Source organism: Sceloporus occidentalis, unplaced genomic scaffold (assembly GCF_023333645.1).
Source record: "Sceloporus occidentalis isolate IW3139 unplaced genomic scaffold, rSceOcc1.0.p SCAF_414, whole genome shotgun sequence".
In the NCBI taxonomy this organism is placed as follows: Eukaryota; Metazoa; Chordata; class Lepidosauria; order Squamata; family Phrynosomatidae; genus Sceloporus; species Sceloporus occidentalis.
The window spans coordinates 117602-140107 of NW_028317394.1; the positions used below are offsets into that span (position 1 = coordinate 117602).

At 40.1% G+C, this 22506-nt stretch overlaps 1 protein-coding gene across 1 annotated transcript in view; it reads right to left on the reverse strand.

Moving 5' to 3' along the window:
• LOC149272823 (adenylate cyclase type 1-like) overlaps window positions 1-22506 on the reverse strand; it is a gene marked incomplete at its 3' end in the record, with an annotated part of 200213 nt that overhangs the window by 104694 nt on the left and 73013 nt on the right. Inside the window, exon 3 of the mRNA XM_089506690.1 lies at window positions 20965-21083. Within this exon, the coding sequence (XP_089362816.1) occupies window positions 20965-21083 (119 nt within the window). The remainder of the gene's footprint in view (window positions 1-20964; window positions 21084-22506) is intronic.

Below are 22506 nucleotides of genomic sequence, written 5' to 3' on the forward strand. Positions count from 1 at the left end.
TATTTATGTTTACCTGCAAATACAGGATTTGTATGTCTTATTTATTTGATAAATACCTGGAGTGCTGTTTACATGTGTTGTTTATTTGATCTATACCTTCAGTGCTGAGTTTACATGTGTTTTCTAGTTGATATATATATACCTGCAAAGCTGGGCTTGTGTGTTATGTTGATCTATACCTGCAATGCTATGTTTCCATACATTATTTATGTATACCTGCAAATACAGGGTTTAGTTGCACGTGTTGTTTATTTGATCTATACCTGAGCTACAGGGAGTAAGTAAAAGAGAGGTAAAGTTTAGTAAATGAGGGGACAAAGGGACTCTGGGGACGATTACGGGGGAGAGGACCTCTCAATGTCACGGTGCGGTCAGAAGGAGGGAAGACTACTGACTCTCACAATCTTCTCCTGATCTGCAGTGTGGCAAATATTTTTTGGCTTTGGTGTGGTAGCAGAGGGAGTGATTGCATGCTAGGGAGTGTATTGCTGGAAATACTTAGGAAATCAAGGAAATGCTTAGGTAGGGTCCAATTTCATTTACTATAAAACATATTGGCAACAGGGTCTAATATTTATATATATATTGGCAGCAGGGGCAAATATTTATATATAGTGGCAGCAGGGGCTAATATATATATATATTGGCAGTAGGGGCTAATATAAATTTATATTGGCAGCAGGGTCTAATATTTATATATATTGGCAGCAGGGTCTAATATTTATATATATATATATATATATTGGCAGCAGGGTCTAATATTAATACATATTGTCAGCAGGGGATATTAATATATATCGTCAGCAGGGACTAATAATATATATTGGCAGCAGGGTCTAATGTTAATATATATTGGCAGCAGGGGCTAATATTTATATATATCGGCAGCAGGGGCTAATATTAATATATATTGGCTGCAGGGGCTAATATTTATATATATTTGCAACAGGGGCTAATATTTATATATATTGGCAACAGGGGCTAATATTTATATATATTGGCTGCAGGCGCTAATATTTATATATTTATATCGGCAGCAGGGTATAATATTAATATATAATGGCAGCGGGGTCTAATATTAATATATACCGGAAGCAGGGTCTCATATTTATATATATTGTCAGCATGATGTAATAGTAATATATATTGGCAGCAGGGTCTAATATTTATATATATCGGCAGCAGTGTCTAATATTAATATATATCGGAAGCAAGGTCTAATATTTGTATATATCGGCAGAAAGGTCTAATATTTATATATTTTAGCAGTAGGGTCTAATGCTTATATGTATCGGCAGCAGGCTATAATATTAGTATATATTAGCAGTAGGGTCTAATATTAAAGAATGAAAAATAACTGCCGGTTCAGCTATTTTTAAATCATATTTCAATCAAGGCCTTTATTTCAAAGAGATAAGTACATATTATGTAGTTAAAAATAGTTAAAAATAGATTTCTAACGCATATATAAACTATTTCAAGTTCTATGACACTAACTACCTACAAATGACCGGGACAGCCATGGGCACCAAAATGTCACCGCAATATGCCAACCTTTTCATGGCTGACTTGGAACAGAGATTCCTAGCCACTCACCCCCACAAACCGCATAATTATTACCGTTACATCGACGACATCTTCATAATATGGACAGAAGGAGAAGAAAACCTTTTAAAATTCCACAAATCTTTCAATTCATTCCACCCATCTATAAAACTCAAAATGAATTTCTCAAAACACAGTGTGAGCTTCCTGGACTGCACTATAACTGTCACCTCCGGCTTTCTTCACTCTTCCGTGTATAGAAAACCCACAGACAGGTACAGCTACCTTCACAATTCAAGCTTTCATCCCAAACACACTAAACAAGGTGTCATTTACAGCCAAGCCATAAGATACCACCGTATCTGCTCTGACACTTAAGACAGAGACAAACACCTGGGCGCGCTGGCAGAGTCATTTCAGAAGAAGGGCTACAAGGAAAAAACTATATCCCAAAAAATTTAATCTGCTGTAAGGACACCACGGGAAAGGTTTCTAGCATACAAAAAAAAGGATAACACAAGCAGGATCCCTCTGGTAGTTACCTACAACCCAACTCTTGAGGAAATCCGCAAAATTATTAAAGACCTACAGCCGATATTCTCAGAAGACCCCATACTGAAAAAAATATTCCCTCAGCCCCCAATACTGGCATTCAAACAACCACCAAACTTGAGGAAAAGATTGGTGCGCAGCAAACTGGCCCCAGAACAGGAGCATACACAGAATGGCACTGTACCATGCAACAAATCCCGCTGCAAACTTTGCCAACATATATGTGACAGCAACACAGCCAGTCACAACAACAAAACATACAGCATCAAAGATTCTTACTCATGTGCATCGGCAAACGTGGTGTACATGATACAATGCTCTGCATGTGACAAAGGGTGCTACATTGGAGAAACTGGGCTTAAGCTGCACCTTAGAATGAACCTGCACCGAAGCTCCATCAAAAACCATGAGGAAGAAAAATATTGCACCCCGGTAGGACATCATTTCACACAGAACAATCACTCCATCCAAAACTTAAAAATGAAAGTACTCAAAGGAAATTTCAGAGACTCTCAGGAAAGAAAAACATTTGAGATGAAAATGATTACACATTTTAACACCATAAAAGAGGGACTTAATGTGCATTCTGGTTTCCTTACACACTACCAGAACTTCATATGAAGTTCATCTAGTCATCCAATGTCTAATTGCTGTTATCTTTGATGTTTTACTGTGGTTATTGGTTCCCTAAGTTTATTTGTTCTGTCCCTGGGTTATCTCTCTACCTCTCTGCATTTCTCACCTCCAGACCTATTATTTACGACACCCCACTCACCCCCCCCCTCTTATACCATCACTTGTTTTAAGTTGTAACCTCTATCATGTTGATTAGTATTGCTTCAGACCTGATGAAGGGAGGATAACTCTCGAAAGCTTGTCTTTTTAATATTATGTTAGTCCAATAAAAAAGGTATCACCGCATACTCTGCAATACTCTATGTAGCGTTTTATAATTGCCCCTCCTACTTTGGTCCCCGTTTCCCCTATGTGCCCCCATAAATAGGAAAGCTGGAGACGCCACCGGGGACCGCTACTATGTGACCGTGCCGCCACCCTCCAAAGGCACAATGGTTAATATATGTAAAGATAATATTTTTTGAGATTTTAAGGTCTAACATTGGGTAATGTTGTTTTATACTGTAAATGCTTCACAGCTTAAGCATTGCCTTATGTGCACATCATTGGTAGAATATGTTTACAAATTGCTATCCACCTTCCATTAGGTTGTTAACATTGTTTTGCACACATTGATTTAGCTAATTATATGTTTTAGTGGCTTGAACTTGTTCATGATTTGTTTATATCAATGTATGGTATAGTGTACGTCTACATTCATATATCTAAGATATTACCTTTAGCGGCAGGCTTTTGTGATGGCCCCGGGTTAATCGGTGCAGTCTGTAGTAGTTATTGTGACCACCCAGGGTTAAAACGTGCTCATATATTAGTTATTGGTGACTTATGTATTTTCCCCATATATGTGGCATTTGTGTGTCCTTTGTTCTCCCCCATATCCTACCCTATCCATGTGCCACATGCCCTGCCCACTGACTTTTAACCCTGTATAGACACCATCGGCCCGACCACAGCACTATCATATAGAGATACCCCACGGGTGGTGGGGGTGCGACCAGGGGTGGTTCTGAGAAGGAGCCTCCTGCAGATTTCCGTCCGCTGGGGCTGCCATGAGAATGGAGAGCAGCCAGCCCGGTTATCGCACACACTCTGGCTACCTCACGGTCCGTCCAGGGGAAACATTGAACTGCTGCCGCTCCGGGTCTCTTCGACCAATCACTTCACTTTTTAGACAAGATATCACCAGGACCCCGAGCTGTCCATCGGTACCCAGTAGGGACACAGTAGGGGCACAATATGTATATAGGTTGAACTTGATGGACTTTGGTCTTTTTTCAACCTTATGAACTATGTTACTATGTTACTATGTTACCCGGAATTGCCGCCTCTCCTTCGGGATCACCCTGAAAATGTCGGTTTAAGGTGGTACAGGCATTGCGGGGCCCGGTGGCCTGAATGTGGTGCCGGACTGTCTGGGTAGGGCGGGAAGATGTGGACATGATTTATGGTCTTTCTCACACCTAACCTGTATATAAGCAGGTGTTTCCCCAATAAAGTGTGTTCTTTCCCTGGACATTAGTCTCATCTAATGCTTCAGGGACCCGCTATATCACCTATTGTCCTTCTCAGGACAATCTCTGCACTGCCTGTAGCTGCGCCTTGTCGAGCTGCGGGGCTACGATTGGAGGAACACCTGGCCAGTTCCTGAACGCTGCCTCGCTAGTATAGAGCTGGCAGCGGTATAACCCTTTCGATCCCGGCAGGAAGCATCACAGAACCGACGGGCATACCCAGCCGGGGTACAAGGCATGCTCGTCACAGCTTTCACACCAACATACATATGGGGTGGAGTGGATGGAAGAGATGTGAAAAGGTTACTAGTGTGATGAAGACATGTTGGTGTAAGGAATAATAGAAAGGCATGTTGTTTATAGCTAGTTTTGTGCAAAAACATTTGAAACTCCAAAGTTGGTGAATTAGGTAGGGAGTGGGTATGTATGTTAGCATGAGTGTTAATGTGTGAGTGTTAGCATGAGTATGTTTGTGTAAGTCTACGTGATAGCAGGAATATGTAGGTGTGTGTTATAGGAACACACTCCTGCTAACACACACTTACACATACACTTCCTCTAAGTGTGTGTTTGCATGAATGTGCATGTGTAGGTGAGTGTGTTACCATGAGTGTGTATGTGAAAGTGTGTATTGGCATATATGTGTACCTATAAGTGTGTTAGCAAGTGTTTTAGCATGAATGTGTATGGTCATCAAGTCTAGGGTCATTAACATTGCCCATTTCTTTATGTTTCTTCAAAAGACCTTAGACAGAACATCTTTAAACCCCTGGCTGACTGTGAGAGACCTTCTGTCTAGATGCTGTCCTCAGTCGTCCCATGGTGCATGACTGTTTTTTTGGGGGGGTTTGATTTTTTTGTTTTTTTTGAGAGCCCGAGGTCATGATTTTCCGTCTTCCACTACCGTGCGTTGATCAAATGTGAAGAAGGTGATACAGTGATCCACAGTGGAGCCGGTCCTTAATCTTCAAAGGGATATGCAGCCCCGTCGGGATATTCTGAAGGGGTATGCAGGCCCTTCCTTCCTACCCAGGTAGAAGCCTTGGGTGAGCCGGATCTTCTAGGGTCTCCCCGAGAGGAGATCCACTGAAGTCTTCTCGTCCTCCCATATGAAAAAAACTTTCTAAGGCCAGAAGGCACACACCACTCCCCCCACCAAAACTGGACTGAGTCTTCAGGGGCTCAGCTTTGACCTGACTCAAACGTGCTCTGAATCCGAAAAAAAATGAAAAGCGTCGGTGCCAAAATAAGTGCCAGTTAAGGTATCACGGGGCCCAGCCAATGGCTGGTAAGTTAAAAAATTCACCCTTCACCACCAGCCAGTGGCCGGGGCAATTCAAGAGTGGGTGTATAAAAGGTGCATCATGAGGGGATCCAAGGTGAAGACAACATGCTTATCAACCCATGCAAAGTGATAAAAAAGTGTACCCCCCACACACACATCTGAATGCCGAGTGCCTCAGCGGATCCATGCTAGGGGACACTCTCTCTGATGCCATACCCAGCCTTAAGGCCAGAGGACCAAGCTTTCCCTCTCTCACAGGTACTCGCTTGATCAAAGCCAAAAGGCAGAGAAGCGATGACTCTTGACTGACTTCAGCAACCTCACCTTGGCTGTTTTTCACCCAGTTTGACTGATCATCAACCATCTGTTTCTGTTTCAGTTAAGGATTGTGTTTCAACCTTGTGACAATGCAGAACTCACTTTTACTGCTGTTTGCTAAAGCACCACCTATTGGTTGTAAATAATGTTGCAATTAACCATTTATTGAAACCTTCTATAGTATGTCCTTTCTTATATACAAATTCAGTAATGCAGAATGTGAAGTGGATGTCTTGTTTATGTCATGTTTCCCAACTTGGGATGTAGTGTATATTAACCCCTTAACGACAAAGCCCGTACATGTACGGGCTGCCGTTAAATAGCAGCATCGCCACGATCGGTGGCTTTGCAGCATCCACGGAAGCCTCACAAGTGAGGCTGACCGTGCATCCGGGGAGGAAAGCCCTCCCTGCAAGAAAAATGGCCGCCGCTGTGATCATCAAAGATCGCGGCGATGTCTGGCTAAAACAGCTTAGGAAGCGATCGGAATCGCTTCCTAAGCATAAACTGTGTTGCTGACATGCATAGATATCGAGGCATGTAGCAACACAACCCCCCTACCCAGATTATTATTATTATTATTATCTTTTATTTATATAGCGCCAACAGTTTACGCAGAGTTTTACGAAGTTTTACGAAGAGCAACCACAAGTGCCATCATGTAAATGACGTTGCCGTCATTCACAGGATGGCATCAACAATAGAAAAAAATGTGTTCACAGACATGGGGGGAGTAGGACTCTGGTCCTACTCCCCCCATGTCTGTGAACACATTTTGTAAATATGACCGCCATGTCTAAATGGCCAAAAAATACACACCTCGCAAAGATGGCCTTTTACCTCCAAATAACCCAACAAACCCATGCATGTGGGCTATCACTGCGCTCAGGAGATGTTACTGAACACATATTGGGGTGTTTGCCACGGACATATACCAGGAGCGGTATATTTATACCTAAAGTACAACGTGTGTGAAAAAAATACAAAAAAAGTTACTATAACACAAAAGAATCCCAAAACACCTCTCATATATAATTTCACCATATAAACTCTTTGGTGTGTATTAGGATCATATGTTAAATCTAGGGAAACTTGTCTTAAATTGTATACTGAGAGAAAAAGAGTTCCAAACAAGCCATTCTATTATAAAATATATTTCTTTATTATACAAAAATATAAAAACTTCCCCTTGAGAAAGGAGAACCGAAACTGCGTAGGGGAAGTGGAGGTCATATTTACAATATGGGTAAGCACTAGAGCATTTTATGGTCATATCTAATAATGATTATTTGATTACTCATGTATATATGTGATTTTGCAAAGTAATAACATGTTATAATGGATATAGGTGCACTCCATAGTGAGTAATTGATGTGATAGCACCTTATTCTTATTTATACTATTGTCAGTATGCACATAGGTCACTTCATATATGCAATTACAGTACCTTCACATGCTCGGATTTGTTTCCATGAGACTTTCTTGTTCAATATTTGAGTGCAGTATGTGTTTTTATATTTTTGTATAATAAAGAAATATATTTTATAATAGAAGGGCTTGTTTGGAACTCTTTTTCTCTCAGTATACAAAAAAAGTTCCTACCATAAAGTTTGACAAAGGCTGATGGTAGAACTAGAGCATGGAAATGGTTAAAATACCAGCATTTGAAATACCTTGGGGTGTCTAGTTTTTAAAAATATATGGTTTGATGGGGTAGATTTCATTGGCCAGCTTCAAAGATACCCGAAATAGCACATGGGGCAGAATGACCAGCTTTGGGGAAAAAATGGTTTTGAAATAGCAAAACACTCCTGGTACTTATTGCCCCATAACGTGCAGAAAAAAGCAAAAAAAACATAAAAACATCGGGTATTTCTAAACTCAGGACAAGTAGTAGAATCTATTTAGCAGGTTTTTTCATTAGTTTTTGCAGATGAGTAAAAGCTTGTTTAAAAAGTGAGAAAAAGTTATTTTTTAACAAAAAAAATCACCATATTTTATAAAAAAATTTTTATAGTTAATTAGATGATATGATAAAAATAATGGTATCTAAAGAAAGCCCTGTTTGTCTTGAAAAAAACAATATATAATATGTGTGGGAGCATGAAATGAGAAAGAAGAAAATCACAGTTAAACAGCAACACTGAAAAATGTTAAAAGAGCCATTGTCCCACAATATACTACGAGTAAGAAACAGTATTGTCCTTAAGGGGTTAAGTTTGTAGAAAGTTTCCAATGTTTCCCATATTATTGAGGGTTTTTTGTGTGCATTGCCTTGGGACACCATAGATTTTAATTCTATGCTTTTACAGCATATTATCAGGAAATAATAAGAATCATCTGTTCCTTAGCAGGTCTAAACACATGACATATTACATTGTCCTATTCTTTTTAATATATTTATTAATGACCTTGTAGAGGGATTGTATAGTAAAGTATCAATCTTTGCAGACGATACTAAGCTCTGTAACGTGGTTAACACAATAGAGGACAGTGCACGATTACAAATGGATCTGCATAGGTTGGAGGCTTGGGCTGGGATGTGGCAGATGAGGTTCAACACAGATAAATGTAAGGTTATGCACATGGAGAAGAAAAATCCAGGCTGGGAATATGTATTAAATGGGAAAACACTGGGGACGACTGACATGGAAAAGGACTTAGGAGTTTTAGTTAACAGTAAATTTACCTGTAGCGACCAGTGTCAGGCAGCTGCTGCTAAGGCAAATAAAATCATGGGGTGCATCAAAAGGGGCATAGATGCCCACGACAAGGAAATAATTCTACCACTGTACAAGTCACTAGTCAGACCACACATGGAATACTGTGTACAGTACTGGGCACCAGTGTACAAGAAAGATATAGTGGAGCTGGAGAGGGTTCAAAGACGGGCAACCAGAGTAATAAGGGGAATGGGAGCACTACAGTACCCAGAAAGATTATCAGAATTAGGGTTATTTAGTTTGGAAAAAAGACGGCTTAGGGGGGATTTAATAACTATGTATAAATATATAAGGGGACAGTACAGAGATCACTCCCAGGACCTATTTATACCCAGGACTGTATCTATAACAAGGGGACATCCTCTATGGTTGGAGGAAAGAAGGTTTCTACACCAGCACAGACGGGGGTTCTTTACAGTAAGAGCGGTGAGATTATGGAACTCTCTGCCAGAGGAAGTGGTAATGGTAAACTCAATAAAAGAGTTCAAAAGGAGCCTGGACGTGTTTCTTGAAAGCAATAATATTACAAGTTACGGATATTAGATTAATAGGGACAGAACGTTGATCCAGGGATTTATTCTGATTGCTATATTTGGAGTTGGGAAGGAATTTTCCCCCTGGTATGGGGCAATTGGCATCTGCTTCATAAGGGTTTTTTTGCCTTCCTCTGGATCAACACAGTAGGGACACAATATGTATATAGGTTGAACTTGATGGACTTTGGTCTTTTTTCAACCTTATGAACTATGTTACTATGTTACTATGATGTATTCAACAAAATTAAACCCAAAATGGAGAAGCCATGTGTGAAAAACTAAGTACATTATGATTCAATAGCTTGTGGAAACCTCCTTTAGCAGCAATAACTTGAAATAATCATTTTCTGGATCACTTTTTTATTCTCATTGTGGAGAATTTTGGCCAACTTTTTTTACAACGTTGCTTCGGTTCATTGAGGTTTGCAGGCATTTGTTTATACACAGCTCCTTTCAGGTCCTGCCACAGCATTTCATTCAGGGACATTGTTCCCGAAGTCTTGTGGTTTGTTTACATGCAGCTTTGCAAACATAAGCCGTGCTGCCATGTTCTTTTTAGAGAGAAGAGGTTTTCTCCTGGCAACCGTTCCAAACAAACTGTTACTTTAACATGTAACATGCTAACTGAGGACTGAGATGCAACTCTTGATTTTTTTGCAGTTTCTCTGAGCTTTGCACAATCTGACCTTAGGGTGAATTTGCTGAAATGTCTACTCCAGGGAAGATTTGCAACGGTTTTGAATGTTTTCCACTTTTGAAAAACCTACCTTGCTGTAGAATGATGGACTTTAAATTATTTGGAAATTGCCTTATAACCCTTCCTAGATTAAGGGCAGCAACAATTGCTGATCACTGCTGATGTCTTTTCTTGGCACTGTGTTTACACACACCTGATTAGCAGCACATGTCTGCTACTTAGCATCTTAATTCCAATGAAAGCACGTGGCTTCTCCATGTGTTTTGCTGTGCATCAGAGGTTGCATTTAACTAAGTTGTATACCTGTTAAGGAACAGATGATTGTTATTATGTCCTGATATGTACAGTACAATCAAGAATTCAAGAAGTGAATTTGTTTATAAATAACTGAAGGGGTTACTGTAGGAAAAGGTTTTCTGACAACGAATTATGTTCCCTGCCCATTGGGTTTGGCTGAAATTTCAGGGCCATTTTTAATTCAGCACACTCACTTTCACACTGTGCTGACCACTTCTTAGTCTTTATTTTCTATCTTCCCTTTCAGTTTTATCTTCAGTCTTTAACCCATTCAGGACCATTTTTTTTTTATTTTTTTTTTTACCATGCTTGCACTAAAAGGATCAGAGTGTGTTTGTGCTTTTGCTATGACTTTATTCAACTCTGATTTGCCCACTAACTCATTAAGTGCACTGTAGAAAAGCCCCTTGAAATCCCGGGATATATAACCTTCACCCGTCTGGCTTTCCTTTAACTACTACAGATTCCTCGTCGTATGAAACTCCACTTACACCAGTGGCTTAAAACAATGGGTTTATTAAAATAACAAATACATATATGTGAGTATATAGAGAAGCGTCTGAAATACAAGGCTCTATGACTAACTATACTATGCTAATGACTATGTGTGCATATAAGGATGGGGTGTCCCTGTCACCTTGATGTTATCCTTCCTTCTTTCTTTCTGGTTCTCTCTCTTGTCTTTGTTGCTCACACAACACCTATATAGCCACTATGCCCAAACAGTCCCAGCCAATCATCTTCTTAGTTTGTGTCCACTCATCCTTAGGAAGGCACAATCTTGTACCTGCACCAGCTGCCTGTAGAGACCGCTCTTGTCCATGAAGTTAGATTGCCCCCACAGTGCCTCAGGGCAAATTCAGGGTGGGTCTCTGGAATGTTGATATTGTCTCCTTTTGTTGTAAGACAAACACATGCTTGTCTCCAACCCAGATACTATCTCCTGCAGTCCTTTTGTTGTAGGAGATTGTAGATTGTATCTCCTGTTTATTGTTCCCACCTGGTAGAGAGATAGCTCTTTGATGTATTGTGAGTTCCTGGACATTTGGGTTTCGCCACTAGTGTAATTCCTTGAAACTGGTTTACTCAAGAGGAATCCCATTGTGTTGGGATCCAGCTGTTGTCCTTGGAGATTAATAGTTGACTTATATTTATTACATGCACCCCCACACATTATATAGTTTTTTTTCAGCACAAGGATGGCTTTCTTTTGAAATAATAATTTTAGATATAAATCATCATTTAGTATGAAAAATATCTAAAAATGTGGGGAAATGTACAAAAAAGGAAATATTTTCACAGTTTTACCTATAAAAACTATATATATAACCAGTGCAAATGGAAAAAAAAGCCCCAAAAGTGTATTAAGGTATTTGTCTTGTTTTTGGAAACACCTCATATGCCTGGTATTTTCATTTATTTTGGCACTTACAGGGTTAAATATGAATGACGCGCATCGTTCTAAACAAGATTTTTTTTAAATGTGGTATGCCGGGAGTTGCGCCCCAATAGCGGCCAGAAAAAGAAAATCTGCTAAACAAAAGTATATATTTTCTTTTTTTCCCATTTTTAACAAAATACTATCCAAGCAGTATTTCAGTATTTTTTTTTCTGGGTACATGAAATTACTGAAACAACTTGTGATTTTGTTTAGAAACACCCCCCGAGTACAGGAATACCCCATATGCATAAGTAGGCTATGTCTCTTTGGCACTGCAGGTTCAAAATTGGAACATGCGCATTTCAGATTTCAAACATGGAATTTTGGCAGATCAGTTTGTTGGGTCCTGGTCTCGTCTGAGACACGTAGAGATCCCATATTTCATTTTAAACCCTTAAAACTATATATTTCCCAAACCTAGACAGCTCAGGGAATCTAGTTAGGGGCAAATTGGCCTGTCCCATGCAGCTGATTCCACACCGCCTTCCAAATTTTGTCTAACAAAAAAAGAAAACATTTTTTCACATCCACTTTGCGGTTTCACCATGTTTATTTTTCCAAGTGGATGTGTGAAAGAACAAAATAAGGCTTGATGCGTGTTCAGTAACAACCCCCGAGTACAACGATACCCCACATGCATAGATAAGTCATGTTTCTCAGACATTGTGGAGTCAAAACTGGAACGTGTGCATTTCAATTTTTAAACTTTTTGTAAATATTTTTTAGAAGTTTAGGCCACTGACATTGATCAGGGAGACCGATCAATAATCAGTGACTTAAAATGTCACTGACAAGTGATCAGTTAATAATTATGTATTTTTTTTATTAATAATTTGTGGGGTTTTTCATAATTACCCTAGATGACTGCTCTCTCTTTCGAAGGCAGGAGTGATCTGATCATCATCATCATCAGCCCACTTTGGTTCTGCACCAGTTTTTAACTGCTAAAGTTACTAAACTCACAGCATTTGACCTTGAAGCACCCTGGACTTTCAGGCTGTTATTTTTTTAATTATTTTTTTTAAAACTCTTTTAATGCTGATGCTCCATTGGAGCATAGTATTGACTGATATTTAGTCCCCACAAGCTTGTGGGGACTGATATTAACCCCTGCAATGCTGCAATGGGGTCATACAAAACCGTGGCATTGAAGGGGTTAACACTCCATGATCACTCTTAATTTAAGGGGAGGGTTGGAGACTGAAGAATCCTTTCTCCCTGTCCCTGAAGCTGCCTCTGGCAGCTGGAACACAATCGCCAGTAAACCGGCGATTGCAGGGAGGAGTCTCTTTGATCAGCCCCGTACAAAATTGGTATTAACCCCTAAAATGCACCATGGAAGGGGTTAACGCTGCACTGACGCTCTTATGGAGCAATCAGGCAGCCTTGTGTGGGGACCCAATCAACAAACAACCCCCTTCCCTGAAGCTGCCTGGCAGCTGAAAACACGATTGCTGCCTGGCAGCTGAAAACACAATTACTGCTTGGCTGGCGATTGCATTTTGAGCCTACATAATCGCTCCGTGGGAGTGAGCAAAGGCTCAGGGGCAGGCTCGGGGTGGCTTTGCTGGTCTGCCCAGACACCTGGGCAGACAGCAGAAGCGGCGCCCCTGCGATCACCACGATTGTGGCGACGTGGGGGCATTTTGTTGGGATGACATACCTGGTACGTCCCGGTCTGCAGGTACCACGTAACCATGGCGTACCATGTATGTCCCGGTCTCGAAGGGGTTAATCCTTAATCTGATATCATTTTTCTTAACCCAGCAATTTCTGCAGAAATGGCGGCAGTGCAGTAATATCCTCCCTGATCCTCCGGTCTTGAAAGAGGATGTCACCGAAAGCACAAACTGAGGACAATATGGCGGCGTCTGCACTGATGTCCTCTCCCCTGATTGGATCGGGAGAGCATGTCACCGCAAGCACTGCCATGGTACCCTCAGCTGGTGCTTTCTGTGACTTTCTCTTTTCCGATTCGAGGATTGTGAGGACGACACCGCAGTGCTGATATTTTGGTGGAAGGTGCCGGGTTAGGTCCGCGGAGATGCGGACAAAGAAAGAAGATACCAGATTAAGGATTAAAGATACAATAAAGAGTGAAGATAGAAAATAAAGAAGAAGAAGATGAGGAAGTGGTCAGTGGAAGTGGCCGGTGAACAGAGAAGGTAGGGAAACATTTAGAGAAATCTGTAAATTTGTAATTTGCACAAATCCGAATAGTGCTTTGGCCAACAGTTTGCAAATATGGAAATTGAATCCTAGTCTTTGGTCTCTTAAAAAATCCCTGCTATATCTATAAACGTGATGTAAAATATAACTCAGTATTATACGGTTGTGCTCAAAAGTTTGCATATGCTGGCAGAGATTGTGAAATATTGGCACTGATTTTGAAAATATGTATTTTATTTAAATCTAGTGATCATATGAAGCCACTCCAGGACCTTAATGTGCTTCTTCCTGTTGCCTTGGCCATGTGTTTTGGGTCATTGTCATGCTGGAATACCCATCCACGACCCATTTGCAATGCAATGGCTGAGGGAAGGAGGTCTTCACCCAAGATTACATGGCCCCATCCATCATCCCTTTGAGGCGGTAAAATTGTCCTAAAAAAATACCCCCAAAGCATAATGTTTTCACCTCCATGCTTGACAGTGCGGATGGTGTTCTTGGGGTCATAGGCAGCATTTTTCCTCCTTCAAACACGGCGAATTGAGTTGATACAAAATAGCTCGATTTTGGTCTCATCTGACCACAACATTTTCACCTAGTTCTCCTCTGAATCATTTAGATGTTCATTGACAAACTTCAGACGGGCCTGTGCATGTGCTTTCTTGAGCAGGGGAAAATTGCGGGTGCTGCAAGATTTCAGTCTTTCACAGCGTAGTGTGTTACCAATTGTTTTCTTGGTGACTATGGTCCCAGCTGCCTTGAGATCATTGACAAGATCCTCCTGTGTAGTTCTGGGCTGATTCCTCGCCGTTCTCATGATTATTGTAACTCCACGAGGTGAGATCTTGCATGGAGCCCCTGACCAAGGGAAATTAACAGTTATGTTGTGTTTCTTCCATTTGCGAATAATCACACCAACTGTTGTCACCTTCTCACCAAGCTGCTTGGTGATGGTCTTATAGCCCATCCCAGCCTTGTGTAGGTCTACAATCTTGTCTCTGACATCCTTGGACAGCTCTTTGGTCTTGTCCATGGTGGAGAGTTTGGAATCTGATTGATTGCTTCTGTCAACAGGTGTCTTTTATACAGTTAACAAGCTGAGAGCTAAGGAGCACTCCCTCTTAACCCCTTAAGGACCAGGCTCTTTTTTACTTTTTGTACCCTTTGCGACCAAGGCTGTTTTAACACTTTTGCGGTGCTCGTGTTTAGATGTCATTTTCTCCTCACCCATTTAGTATACCCACACAAGTTATATATTGGGTTTTTTTCAGGATAAGAAGGACTTTCTTCATATACCATTATTTTGAGCATATCATCTAATTTCCTATAAAAAAAATAAAATATGATGAAAAATTAAAAAAAAGACTTTTTCTCCCTTTTATTTGAAAAATCTTTTACTCATCCAACAAAGCTAATGAAAAAAAAACCTGCTAAATAGATTCTACTATTTGTCCTGAGTTTAGAAATACCCAATGATTTTTTTCTATAAGTTATTGGACAATAAGTACAAGTAGTGTTTTGCTATTTCAAAACCAAATTTTTTACAAATCTTGTCATTCCACCCCATGTGCTATTTTGGGTATCTTTGAAGCCGGCCAATACAATTCACCCCATCAAACCATATATTTTTGAAAACTAGACACCTCAAGGTATTTCAAATGCTGGTATTGTAACCCTTTCCACACTAGTTCTACTACCAGCCTTCGCCAATTTTTTTTCACACAAAGTGTACTTCAGGTATAAATTTATAGCTCTAGGTATAGGCCACTATCAAACAACTCCCCAATAAGTGTTCAGCAACATCTCCCGAGTACAGTGATACCACCCATGCATGGGTGTGCCACAATTGGGTAGTGCGCTTTCCCCCCCCATTTTGGTCAGTCTGTCCCTATGCCCTATCTTTGAACCCAGCCACTCCAATTTACCCCATCAACCCATTCATTTTTTTAAAATTAGACACCCCTTGGGTATTTGAAATGCTTTTACAAGATTTTTGGGAAGATACAGCGCTAATTTTAGCATTTATTTTATTTATTCTTTTTGGATGTTATTTTTACATTTAACTGGAGCTGGATGGTTCTTCTGATGAGGACATCACTGCATAATTATTTTAAAATCTTACCACATTTTTTGTGGTATTTTCCATATTTAAATATTTTACTAATCACATTGTGATTAGAAAGCTGGGCTCCATTGACTTGCATTATTGAATGCAGTACCTGTATTCAACCTGCATGTTGAGCCAGAGTTCTCAAAATGGTCTGGAGATGGTCTTCTCAACTTTGTTATTTTTTTTTTTTTAAAGGACGCGCCGCCATCTTGTGAGGCATTACAGCAACACCATTTAATGAAATGACATGCCGTCATTGGGCGTTAAGGGGTTAAGAGAGTGCTCCTAATTTCAGCCAGACATCTTGCTGATTGATAGTGGATCAATTTATAACTTATTTGAAATTGATTTTTTTTGTTGTTATTCTGTCTCTCACTGTTCAAAAAAACCTACCATTAAAATTATAGACTGGACATGTCTTTGTCAGTGGGCACATGTACAAAATCAGCAGCGGATCAAATAATTTTTTCCTTCAATGTAGTTGTTTGGTTCCTTTTTAAATCATAATGATAACATGATTACGCAAATGGCACTGATCAAAAGTTTACATACCACTGAATATTTGGCCTTGTTACAGACATACAAGGTGACACACAGGTTTAAATGGCACTTTTTTTTTTTAATCTCGCGGAACTCACCAATACAAGCAATTCAATGCACTTTAAAATGTCCCGCTTGCATCGCCATTTAAAAAATGCTTCATTTTTGTCAGCACAGTCATGCATATTAAAAAATAACCAACACATTGATGCTTCCATGATGCTTGCTGAGCGTCATGGGAAATGCAGCAACAGTAGTAAAGCTGCAGATGCTAGCTGTGAACTAAATTTTTTTAATTAAAAAAGGCTCGATCCCAGGACCCCTACACACTGCCTTTACACACACATATACACATACACTGCCTTTACATACACATATACAGTGGGGCAAAAAAGTATTTAGTCAGCCACCAATTGTGCAAGTATTCCCACTTAAAAAGATGAGAGGTGCCTGTAATTTTCACCATAGGTACACTTCAACTATGAGAGACAGAATGAGACAACAAAGTCCATAAATCACATTGTCTGATTTTTAAAGAATTTATTTGCAAATTATGGTGGAAAATAAGTATTTGGTCCATAACAAAAGTTCATATCAATACTTTGTTATATACCCTTTGTTGGCAATGACAAAGGTCAAATGTTTTCTGTAAGTCTTCACAAGGATTTCACACAATGTTGCTGGTATTGTGGACCATTCCTCCATGCAGATCTCCTCTAGAGCAGTGATGTTCTGGGGCTGTCGCTGGGCAACACGGACTTTCAACTCCCTCCAAAGGTTTTCTATGGGGTTGAGATATGGAGACTGGCTAGGCCACTCCAGGACCTTGAAATGCTTCTAACGAAGCCACTCCTTCGTTGCCCGGGCAGTGTGTTTGGGATCATTGTCATGCTGAAAGACCCAGCCACGTTTCATTTTCAATGCCCTTGCTGATGGAAGGAGGTTTTCACTCAAAATCTCACGATACATGGCCCCATTCATTCTTTCCTTTACACGGATCACGTCGTCCTGGTCCCTTTGCAGAAAAACAGTCCCAAAGCATGATGTTTCCACCCCATGCTTCACCGTAGGTATGGTGTTCTTTGGATGCAACTCAGCATTCTTTCTCCTCCAAACACGATGAGCTCTCTGCAGGTCATTTACTAGGATTTTTGCTCGCCGTTCTTGTGATCATTTTGACACCACGGGGTGAGATATTGCGTGGAGCCCCAGATCGAGGGAGATTATCAGTGGTCCTGTATGTCTTCCATTTTCGAATAATTGCTCCCACAATTGATTTCTTCACACCAAGCTGCTTGCCTATTGCAGATTCAGTCTTCCAAGCCTGGTGCAGGTCTACAATTTTGTTTCTGGTGTCCTTCGACAGCTCTTTGGTGTTGGCCATAGTGGGGTTTGGAGTGTGACTGTTTGAGGTTGTGGACAGGTGTCTTTTATACTGATAAGTTCAAACAGGTGCCATTAATACAGGTAACGAGTGGAGGACAGAGGAGACTTTTTAAGAGGATGTTACAGGTCTGTGAGAGCCAGCTTGTTTGTAGGTGACCAAATACTTATTTTCCACCATAATTTGCAAATAAATTCTTTAAAAATCAGACAATGTGATTTATGGACTTTGTTGTCTCATTCTGTCTGTCATAGTTGAAGTGTAACTATGGTAAAAATCACAGGCCTATCTCATCTTTTTAAGTGGGAGAACTTGCACAATTGGTGGCTGACTAAATACTTTTTTGCCCCACTGTACACATACACTGCCCTTACACACACATGCATACACTGCCCTTACACACACACACACACACACACACACACACACATATACACTCACATACACTGCCCTTACACACACATATACACGTACACTGCCCTTACACACACATATACACTGCCCTTACACACATACACATATACACAAGCTTACAAACACATACATACACATACACTGCCCTTACACCTCTTTCTCTCCATCTCTTACCTCTTCCTCCATCCTTCTTCCTTTTTCCTCCAGCCTCCATCCTGTGGTGGGAGCGCGAGGTCTGTCACCTCGCACGTCATATCCCCACACTCAGCATTATTTGTCGGCGCGTAGTGATTAGGGAGCAGTAAAGCGAGGTCTGAAGTGACAGACCTCGCGCTCCCTAATGTTGATCGTGATCTCCCAACTGCAGGCTGCACCTGAGGTGAGTATCGCTCAAAGCGGGACAGAGGAAGGGATAGGCGTAACAGCGGGACAGAGACCCAAAATCGGGACAGTCGGGGGGCATAATCCCATAAGAAATAAAACATTTGTTTTGCCTGCTCACATGCCTACCACAACGTGGTACATTTATTAAGAATTCCCCAAGGGTATGCAAACTTTTGATCACAACTATATCTCCCTATAGTAGGGATACTACAGATCCTTAGGAATGCCTTTGACAAGATAAAATCTAACAAAAGGATCCAGCTCATGTTAATGTAATTCAATGAAATCCAGACACATGTCTTTGAAGGGTATAGTCTGGGGAAGTTCAGCCCAAATGGAATCCCACAAAACGTTTTAAAAAATCTGCCATAAACCATAAACCAGGGGACCTGGATCTTCCTCTCCGGCAGACAGTGGACATCTGCACGATTCGTGTAGACAACAGCCGCTGCTGCCACCGGGGCTTCTATAACGGAGCACCTGCGTGACATAACCTTCCGGTGCTACACCTTTGAAGCGTTGCGAAGCCCCGGCATATCTAGGGAGGCAGAGTGGCATATATGGGGGCAGAGTGGCATATCTGGGGGGGCATTTCAGGGGGGCAGAGGGGCATATCTCTAAGTGAGGTACATTATGAATTAAGGGGGGACCTTAACATGTCTATTGTTTTCCTAATTTCTGTTTGTATATAACCTATGCTGACTGCATAATAAATACCATAAATGTTAAAATACATATATTCCTGTTCATTAGATAAAATACTGTTTTACCATTCCACTAATGTGTATTTTTTCTTAAAAAATATTTTTTCTTTAAAATAGCACCAAACTTTTAGGGTGCGACCTATAATCTTGTATTATAATTGAACACTTTTGTTTGTGACTTGTGTTAATAAAAAAACAAACCTATACTTGTGTTACTGCCCTTGATGTGAGCTTTTAGGAAATCCATCATTTTGTTGTATTTTATGTATTTTGACACTTTACACCAGTGTTACCATGCAATTTTCTGCTTCATTATCTTGATGCAAAATTCTCCTGAAATCAGCTTTAGACTGAATTGTTTAAAAAAAACAACGAAACAATGTGTAGTTTTCCACTGAAACAAAAGGATGCAAAAATGGTTGAAAATATCCCAGCCTTTCAGGGGCGAAAATTTGGTTAGACCTTTGAAATTGTTAAATATGAGTTGGATTTTTTTTTTTAGCAAAGAATATACAAGGATTTTCTACAGTAATTATACCTACCCGTCGCTAAAAATATACATACTTTTCTAGCACCTCTTTTGCTGCTATACATTAAAAAGGCCTTACTTTGGCTTGCCATCAATAAAGATATATTTTGACTTTTGGAAACTTTTGGTTCATGTCTTTTGAAGCCATAAAAGAAAATGCAGTATTCCAGGTAATACAGTAACAGGGGGAACTGCTATGTGTAAGCTCATTTTGAGCGATCACAACTTTTTATTCCGGGATACATAGTGGATACCTCCTGAACAACCGTATATGGTCGAATGGGAAGAATACCCAAGAATATCTAAAATAATGGGACAAGGCTGCATTTAAATTAGCTAAGGTTTCCAGATGTGAGCGATGTGGAAATAACCTGGCCCTATTATTATGGTACCATTATCCCACTAAACCTGATAAGATGTAACCAGTTATCTACCTGCTTTGTTGGACGCTCTGTGTCAACTAACAATGCTACACATTTGGTAAGGTTGGTATAAAAAAAAAACGCCTGCTGTGAGGAAGAAATAATATATCTGAGAGATTTGCCATAGAACGAGGTATAGCTCTCTCTCTGGTGATGGCACTGTTAGGTTTAACCATGTCATTATGAAATTAATACCATTACTTTATTATCTTGACCCACCTTAATCAATATGAGCTTTTGTCGGCGCCTCTGCATGTTTCCACGACCATGCAATTGTAAGCGTAACAACTAAAAAATATCCTTTTGATTTGTAAAATTCAGGAGGATGTTTTTTTAGCCGTTACAAGCTTACAATTGCATGGTCCTGAAAACATTCAGAGGTGCCAACAAAAGCTCATACGATTAAGGTCGTTCGATATACTAAACTTATGGAATTGCATAATGACACTTTCAGGTCCTGAAAAATTTGGGCAGTGTGGCCTGCTGGACCATGGTAACGAGTCCATTGGGTCTATTCACAAGTTGAGTTGTCAGTCGAGTAAGGGGTTACAACTGACTACAATTTACAATTAAAAATAAACTGTATTGTACATTGTAATAAAAAAAAAAATAATTTAATTAACTTAATGACAGGTGTGCCAGAATATTTAAGGAACTCTTGAATTAGAGAAAAAATGAAACAAAAATGCTGTAACTTATATACTCAAATCAAATTTAAGTGTTATCGTTGCCTTGCTATTGCATTGCACCTAATGTTAAAAACATACCTCACATTGTCATGCCTCTGTATGTAAATCTTATGAAAAATTCTTTCTGGTGGTTTTAAGAAATCTTCTTTCATCTCCATAGCAACATTTCGTGGTAAAAGGCTCATTAGAAGCCGCTCCTTAAAAAGAGGTAAAAAAAAGAAAAAGTGAAGTAGATTCAAATACATGATACAGGATAAAAAAAATAAAACAGTAACAAATAGTAATACATTTCACATGTGCTAATATCTACCATCTAGCCCTCAGGCTTTAATGAGGTACAATGTATATACACCGATCAGCCATAACATTATGACCACTGATAGGTGAAGTGAATAACACTGAAAAAGGAAAAATAGATTCCATACAGATATTTTGTGTACTTTGGAGAGGCACCGTGGGTCCCCAGCACCCGTCTCCGGGGTTGTGTTCAGATTGACACTCCTAAGAGTGTGGTGGTGAGCAGAAAGATTTGCAGCTCCTGGTATATGTCATTTCCAAACACCCAATATGTTTTCAGTATCATCTCCCAAATACAGTGATACCACCCATGCGTGCGTTTTGGGGTTTGTCAGGTTGTTTGGGAAGTGCGCATTTTTCAGCTTGGAACTTTGACATGTCCTATTTGGGAAATCTTTGAAGCTGCCTAATTCAATTCATTCTATCAAACCATATATTTTTTGAAGACTAGACACCCCAAGGTATTTAAAATGCTAGTACTTTAACTCTTTTATGTTGCTCTTACAAGCTCTTTTATAATGAAAATGGCAGACGTTGGAGAGGTTTTGATGCTGCTGAAAAAACATTTGAGTGAAGAAAGTGACCGTTGATCATTTTCTAAACTTATTTAATGCCATGATGTGCCAGGCATGTCATTGGTTGTAAACTGAACTTTTTTCCATGACATGCCATCTGGATAAGGATAAGGGGCAGGTATCATGGCTTAGAACGGTGTTGTTTGATGGTGACATATACCAGGAGCTGTAAATTCATACCTAAAGTAAAACGTGTGTGAAAACAAATGCAAAAAATGACTATAAAGTCTGACAAAAGAACGTGGTATCAGGGGCGTACCTAGAGTATTTGGCACCTGGGGCAGATCCTGTACGTGGCACCCCCCCACACACACACTTTAAAACTGCATAGCTGCTATCGTTATATACTGGCACAGACATTGAAGGTGGTACAGCATAACACCTATCACTATATACTGAGGCAGACATTGACGGGGGTACAGCATTACACCTATCATTATATAGTGAGGCAGACATTGACGAGGGTACAGCATAACCCCTATCACTATATACTGAGGCAGACATTGACGGGTACAGCATTACACCTATCACTATATACTGAGGCAGACATTTACGGGGTAGAGCATTACACCTATCACTATATACTGAGGCAGACATTCACGGGGTAGAGCATAACACCTATCATTATATACTGAGGCAGACATTGACGAGGGTACAGCATAACCCCTATCACTATATACTGAGGCAGATATGGACGGGTACAGCATTACACCTATCACTATATACTGAGGCAGACAATGACAGTGGT